Consider the following 7,446-nt stretch of genomic DNA (forward strand, 5'->3'; position numbering starts at 1 on the left):
GGTCCCAGAGAGCCCTTGAGGCTGAGCCAGGACTGTAGGGCCAGGCAGGCCTGCCCCACAGGGAAGGACAGCGCATTTGGGAGGGACAGGCTTTCTTGGTGAGCTGGGCAATGCTGGTGGCTGGACCCCCTTGAGAAGAGAGGCATTACTTGCAGGGATGATGGCACCCGTAGCTGCCACGTGCGCTCTTGGGGCTGGAAGGGGGAGCTCAGCTATCTTTTTGGGAGATGCTATAGAGCTGGCTGAGCCCTCATGTGGTGGCCCCATGGCTGGGAGGGGAGCCTGGGCACTCGCTCATGACTGACCCATGTGTATCACTTGCAGCCGGCAGGACCACGACCAGTGAGGAGCTGGAGGACATGCTGGAGAGTGGGAACCCAGCCATCTTCTCTTCTGGGGTAGGCTCTGCAAGTTGGCCCTGGCCCAAGTCCAGTGCAGGTGAAGGTTAAGCCAGCCCCCCATCCCTGGGCCCTCTTGGGAATATGGCTGATGGATATGCGCCTGCTGCGGTCACAGCTTGCATGGGGCGAGCACATCCCATGGAAGAGCAGCATAGCCGCTCGGGAGGATCCTCGGCTGGAGGATCTTATCCCAGCAGGATGCTGTGTGCTGTCTCGAGGGGCAGCTCTGGGCCCAGAGGACTTTAGAGTGCGCGGATATTGCTGCAAATAGGCTGGCTCTGATGGCTGCAAGGGCTACCCCCACTGCAGTGCTGGGGAAGATGATGTCCATATTGCAGCCGTGCCTTTTTCTCCCCAGTGCATCAACTGAGATCTTGAGAAAGGCAAGTTGGCACTAAGGCCCTGCCCTGACCAGGTCCCTTCATTGCCTGGAGGACGGAGGGGTGTGCAGCCCATGTCCAGCCTGCCACGCACCTCTCCTCTCCATTGCTGACCTCAAAGCCATTAGCGCTGCTCCATGGGGCCTTGCCGTGGCACTCATGCCAGTGGGGAGCTGAGACCATGAGGCCAGACCCCAGAGAGCTGCTGGTGCCTTGCTCCTGCTGAACTCCCTAGCCCCAGCATCATGGCTGGGTACAAGGAGAAACTTAGCTCTGCTTAGCACATCCATTCCCTTCTCCTGGCTCTGCCAGAGGGCAGGTTGGGGCCCCTTTGCCTCCCACTCAGTGGGACCTTGCTGTGGGGTTTGGGGAGATGCCTAGAGATCCTGTGTCCCCCGCCATGGAGCTCCCAGCTTAGCCCAGGGAGATTGACTCTCCCAGAGCCAGACCTTGTCCCTCCAGCCCCAAGTGGATGTCAGGCAGCTGTCTTGTAGCACTCTGTTCTCGCTTTTGCTCCCCATCACCCACGCATCTCAGCTATGGGCTTGGCCTGTCATTCGTCACATCTGTCATTCCTGGCTCAAGGTGTGCAATGCTATGGCCAAAGGATCTGAAGCCCAGTGTCTGGCCCTGAGCACTCACTCTGCTGCATTTAAGCTCTGCTCTTTCCCTTCTTGGTGCCCCTCTTCCCAGAGGTGAGGGCTAATGTCTTGGGCCTCCAGGCAGGCCTGAGCACGATGCTCACTGGCCATGTCTTCTTGTAGATCATTATGGATTCAAACATCACCAAGCAGGCACTGAATGAGATTGAGACACGGCACAGTGAGATCATCAAACTGGAGAACAGCATCCGAGAGCTGCATGACATGTTTATGGACATGGCCATGCTGGTGGAGAGCCAGGTAGGGAGATGTCCGAGACCGCAGGGATGCTGGCAAGCCCTGCTGGGTACAGGAAGAATGGACTGGGGCAGATAACCCAGGGAGGGGGCTGCTGGGAGCTGTCTCAGTCCTGTGGAAGCACCCGTCTCTGGCCCTGTTTCCTGCCTGGACAGGAGCTGAGGGGAAGGGCTGCATTTGGCCGTGTGGGCCTACGCTGCTCCCACCAGGGCCGAACTCGGCGTTCCTTGGGCTGGCAGGTTGGCCACCCGCCTGCCCTGCACTCCATAGCGGGCTGCTGCATGCTCTGGGGTGAGAGGCTCAGAGATGGGCTCTGGAGGAAGGTAGAGGGTGGCTGGTACCCAGGTAGGGGAAGTCTCTGTCTCCCCTTGAGTCCCAACCAGCATTGGGAAGCTCCGTGTGGGGAGAGCTCCTGGAGCACTGGGTGCTGCCAGGGCTTTAGTGGGCCCTGCCAGCCTGCTCCGGGAATTACACTGCTGTGCAGCGGGGCCTGGCCCCTCTGCCGGGCGAACGCTCCCGTGTCCCTGCTCACCCCCATTCTTGCCTGCCATGCTGCCACGGCCCGAGGAGACTGTCACCAGCAGGTAAAGCGCTGCCTGGCCCTTGCCAGTGCCTGCATGCTCCGCTCTGCATGGCTGTACCCTGCATGCACGTGGCTCTTGTGCGGCTCTGGGGCTGTCCCATGGGCAAAGGGGCAAGAGTGGCTGTGGCATGGATGCATTATTGCCCTGATCTGCTGGGCTCTGCGTCCTGCCGTGCCTGCCCACAACCAGCTGGCAAACCCAGTTCTGTGTATCATCTGAGCTTTCTTTCGGTATCTGCAGGGCTTCAGGGCTGTGAGCTCCTGTGGCAGGCTGGAGCAGATGGCCCCAGGGTTGAGGGACTTTGGCAGTGCTGTCCTACTCCTCTCTGCCCGCAAGAGAAGGGTCTTCACCTCTCCTGTCCCCTCTGGCTGGCCCCGGTGGGTGTCAGTCCATGCAGTGCACTGGGCCACCTCCGCCCTATTCAGAGACCTCTGGCCCTGTGTCCTGTCCTCGCAGCACTGTTACTTCACAGTCCTCGTATCTCTCTGCTGGCAGGACTGTCTCCATCCCCGAGAGCCCTGCTTGTCACATGGCTACATCCTGGCCCTAGGAACAGGAGGGAGCCTGGCCTGCTCAGTACCGGTGCTGGTGGCCCCAATGTCTCTCTCACCCTTCACCTGTCCCCGCGTAGGGTGCCAAGCCTGCCGGGGACTGCCACAAGCAATGTGCCTAGGAGCAGATGTGAGGGACATGCACAGCACTGTGGATCCCCGCCTGGCGTGGGGTGCCGTAGCACAGGGGATGCAGGGGGTGCCTCGTTGGGATTCCCCTGGGGAGGACTCCAATGAACGCTCCTGGCTCTGTGCAGTGCTGTGGGCCTTGCATCTGCAGCATGTGGCAGTGGCGGAGGCTACGGCCCGTGGTCAGGCACTGTGGCATGCTGCACCAGCTCAGCTGCAGTGGGGAAGAAGGGCCACCAGCCCTCGTGTGCCTTTCATGGGAGGAGAAACTGAAGTATGAAGCTAAGTGAGAGGCCTGATGGATTTTGGTGTCCCTGGTGAAAGTGAGGGTTCTAAGGACCCTGCCCTGCTCTAACCACAAGACAGTGCCATCACCTTGCATTGCTCTATAGCATGGAGGTCTCCAAGCTCCTGGCCCAGAGAAGGCAGGAAGCAGAGAGGGGGCCAGACTAGGAGCAGAGCCAGAGGGTGTCTGAACTGCTCCAGACAGGGTGTGGGTGAGCAGGGGGATCAGCAGCTTTAGGCAAGACAGCCAGGGGCTGGCACATCAGTGGCATGAGATGGGCAGCAGGGAGCCTGGTGAGGATCCGGAGGGTTATGCTAAAGCCTCCCTGGGCTTGCAAGGCTCGTCCTCCGTGGTGCTCCCCAGCATGAGGCTGAGAACGGAGCATTGCAGAGCTGCTGGCAGGGGAGAGCCAGGCTGCCTGACCATGATGCCTGGCTCTGCAGTCCAGCTTCCCTCCGTGCCGTACAAGGCAGTGGGCTCTGGGCCCTATGCTGGGGGAGGCAGCCCACTGCAGCCAGCCAGCACCAGCAGGGTCTGTCTCAGCCTCAGCTTCCTCTGGTGCTTGTCACTGCTGTTTGGTTGTGCTGTTGGAGCTGAGCTCCAGTGTCTACTCCCAGCCCTGCAGCCTGGGGGGGGAGGGTGCTCTCCCCGGCTTGCTCCTGTGATTCAAAGGAACCATCAGACTCCGGCTCCAGCTGCTGTAGGACCCAGATGCTTCCCTACAGCGCCAGCAAGGAGAAAGGCTGAAGGGGATGGATGGGGCTCAGGGAGGCACGTGGGCATGCATGAGTCCACATCGCTAGTCCACATGTACAGCCCTGGGAGTGAGAGCAGGAATTGCTCTGGTGCCTGAAAGGCCAGTGGATATTGCCCTGCCAGCCTCACTCCAAACAGTCCCGGGCAGTGCAGCAGCATGGGGTGCAGGAGCTCAAGCAGAGAGGGCCTCTGCTTCCTGTGGGGTGGTTGTGTGGGTCAGACTGTTCCTGCATGTTTGTGGCCTTGTGAACATCCCATGTGGCTCTGGTGTTGTCATCCTTGCTCTCCTTGCTGTCCCTTCTGCTTCTTCAGTGTGTGGTGTCAATGCAAGTCCTGTTGTGGCCTTGGTGCTCTCCTGAGACATAGGACAGGGTGGCCACCGGGCTAGGAACAGGCTGGGGAACCCACCTTGACACCCCTGCCTCTTGCCTGTCTTCCTGCTGGGACATGCACAGGGTTCCCAGCCCTCCCCGTGCCTAGCCTGGCCCACTCCATGGCACAGAGCCTGTGGTCCACACAGCCACTCGCAGAGCACCTCAGGGGTACCTGCTGCCTGTGGCAGGGCAGGCTGATGCCTCTTCTCTCACCTGTGCTAGGGCTGCTGGGCCAGGGTGATGGCTGCACAGTGCCAAGGAGCAGGGCAGCACAGGAGCAGCGGGAAGCAGAGAAGCTCATGCCTGCGTGCGCGGGCGCACGGGCGCTGTCCCCGCTCTGCAGGGTGAGATGATCGACCGCATCGAGTACAACGTGGAGCACTCCGTGGACTACGTGGAGCGGGCCGTGTCTGACACCATAAAAGCGATGAAGTACCAGAACAAAGCCAGACGGGTGAGTTGTGGCATTGGCTGGTTCCCATCTCTCCCTGCCCTGCAGTGCTGACACCACATCCCCAGGATGGGTCCTTTTCCTGGGACCCTCGGCCTGCCTAACTGGGCGGCATGTGGGCTCTGGCCCTCCCTAGGCAGGGAGGAGCAGGGCAGCCCAGCCCAGCCCCGTGGGCATTTGGGCACTGCTTTATTCTACGCTGCTGGGATTAGCGTGGATCCCACTGGTGGCATCGTCTGCACCAGAGCTCCTCTGGCAGACAAACCCTGAGGCAAGGGTGCTTGGCTGGGGGGGAAGAAAAGTGGAGATGGTAGAGAAGGGCGCTCAAGCTCTGACCTTGGTGCCTGCTGCCTGGCCCTGTGAATGGACCCATGTCTGGTGGTGGCTGCTGCCTTCCACTGGTCCCAAACCTGGCCCTGGCCAGGTGGCACAGCCAGGTCATCTCCATGGACCCTCCATAGGAGCCTGGCTCCTCCAGGGACCCAGCAAAGGGACCAACTCTGCCACCCCGGTTCTGAAGAGGTAGCCAAGGTGCCCAGCACTGCCATGGGTCCTACTGGAGCCCCTCCGGCTCTCGCGGTGCTGGTCAGAGCCTGCTGCGGGCACGGGGGAGGCAGGGCCGAGAACAGCCTTTGGGGTGTAGGGGCTACGCCAGCCCCTGGCATTCACCGTTATCCCTCCCCTCTCTCCCTGCTGTCTCTGGGACACCCGAGCAGAAGAAGATCATGATCATTATCTGCTGCGTGATCGTGGGTATCGTCATTGCCTCCACCTTTGGCGGCATTTTCGGCTAGACTCTCCCCGCGGGACTGTTTGTGTGCGATGGACGGAGCCGTGTGTGCCGCAGGGCCGCAGCTGAGCTGGAGCCGAACCACGCAGCCCCGGAGCCTCCCAGCAGCATTTCAGTTTCTAATGCATGGTTGTTTGTGACGCTGTGTGTGCGGTGCGGTGCGTCTGTGTGGAGGGAGCACCGGCCCCGGGGCACAGGTGGGGTGCAGGGGCCTGTGATGGGCGTGAGGGGGGACCACGGGGGCAACCCGAGCTCCCATCACTGCCCCAGCCTGGGTGGCTGGCTGGGACCAGGGTGGGAACGGGTACTCTTGGGTGCTGCTGCTCCTTCTGTGCTGGGCAGCCTGAGTGAGTCAGCCACAGCCAAGGGCAGGAAGGGACTAGCAAAGGGTGTTACGGGGTTCTCGGGAGTGTAGTGCCCAGCCACCCTCCCCCGGCATTGCCATCACTCCATGTAGAGCCCTCACATCTGTCAGCCTCCTGTGTGCTTGAAAGCCACCATCCTTGGGCTGCTTCTCTCACGGGGCACCTCCCCAGGCGTGTACTCTGCCTGCCCTGCTCCCTCCTGCACTGCCCTCCCCACAGCTGTACCCAGCTGCAGGTCCCTGCTCTGCAGCCGCAGCAGGAGCCAGTGATGGGGCCACCCCCTCCCTAGGCAAGCCCTCACTCTGGTGCGGGTGCCTGGGGCTGGATGTGGTGCTGCCAGCTGGGTGGGAGCAAGGCCACGGTGCTGCGGGGGTGGAGGGGCTCACTCCTGCCCCAGGGCCTTGTCCCAGCCCTGGCTGATATTGGGGAATGAGGTACTGCTGCTTGGGGCCATCACTGCTGTTCAGGGATGGGGCACATGGGGACCTGTGCTGCACTCCTGGCAGGGCCTGAAGGCATGGATAGTACAAGGCCAGCAGTATGTGCCAGGCACTTGCCCTGCTCCAAAAAAAAAAAAAAAAAAAAAAAAAAATCCCTTCATTCTCAGCCCCAGCAGGCAGTAGCCTCCCTCCCGCTACTCCCAGGCCCAGGCTCTGACTGTCAGTGTTTGGGGCTGGCTCTGACACTCACAGACCCATATGGTGTTTGGCTGGGAGCAGGGCTTTTCCCAGCCTAGTTCCCCCATGCAGGCACCCACGAGCTGGGGCTTGGAGACAGGCACATTGCCTCTGGTCCCAAGGATTGGCCCTGGTTGCACCCCTCACCTCACAGGCTGGGAGCAGCAGCCCTCACCCTCCTCTTCCCACATCCTACCAGTGTCTGAGCAGGGCAGTGCCCAGCTACTCTTCCATCTCTTTGCCACCTCCTGGCATCTGGCCTGCCCTTGCCCCCTCCCCTGGCACTGTGCCCTGCTGCCTGCTCTTCCCCCGGGTGTGGGCTCAGTGAGGCACCCACTCGGCTGCTGCGGGTGCCTTCCACTGCGCCCGCTTTGCTCAGCCAGGATGTGCTGCCTACTTGGATACGGCCACCGTGGGGTGGCCTGAGCCTGTGGGCAGCTTGGAGGGGCCCTGAACTGCCTCCGTGCCCTTGTCTAGGGCCAGCGCAGGGCTCTGCCCTCGTATTCCTAGGGCAACTCCAGGTCTGCAGCTGGCGTGGCCATGTATGTGCCAAAGTACCGCAGAGAGGCCCTGCAGCCCGGGTGACATGGGAGCAGCTGTAGCACAGCATTTGGTCTTGTGGCTGCCTGGCTTGGCTGGAGCACCTGGGGGTTGGGGGGCTATGGCTGCTCCGTGAGCAGCACAGGCTGCCCCAGGAGACTGAGGGTAAGGGGAGAGTTTTTTTTTTTTTTTTTTTTTTTTTTTTTTTGGGGGGGGGGGGCAGCCCACCTCCCAGTAACTGCAGCTTTCCATCCCCCCCCCCC

The 7,446-nt window shown here is 61.4% G+C and overlaps 1 protein-coding gene across 3 annotated transcripts in view; it reads left to right on the forward strand.

Annotated features, from left to right (window-relative positions):
* The window catches only part of STX1A (syntaxin 1A), a 120,951-nt gene extending 114,141 nt beyond the window's left edge, over positions 1–6,810 (forward strand). For 2 of the 3 annotated variants that reach the window (XM_064523510.1, XM_064523512.1), the window contains 4 exons: positions 325–398; positions 1,546–1,683; positions 4,704–4,814; positions 5,528–6,810. In XM_064523510.1, the coding sequence (XP_064379580.1) occupies positions 325–398; positions 1,546–1,683; positions 4,704–4,814; positions 5,528–5,605 (401 nt within the window). In that variant the 3' untranslated portion in view covers positions 5,606–6,810. Of the gene's footprint in view, positions 1–324; positions 399–1,545; positions 1,684–4,582; positions 4,815–5,527 lie in introns of those variants that run through there. The other variant, XM_064523511.1, reaches the window with a different exon arrangement.
* Positions 6,811–7,446: the final 636 nt, after the last annotated feature.

The sequence above is a fragment of the Dromaius novaehollandiae genome, chromosome 19 (assembly GCF_036370855.1).
Source record: "Dromaius novaehollandiae isolate bDroNov1 chromosome 19, bDroNov1.hap1, whole genome shotgun sequence".
Classification (NCBI taxonomy): domain Eukaryota; kingdom Metazoa; phylum Chordata; class Aves; order Casuariiformes; family Dromaiidae; genus Dromaius; species Dromaius novaehollandiae.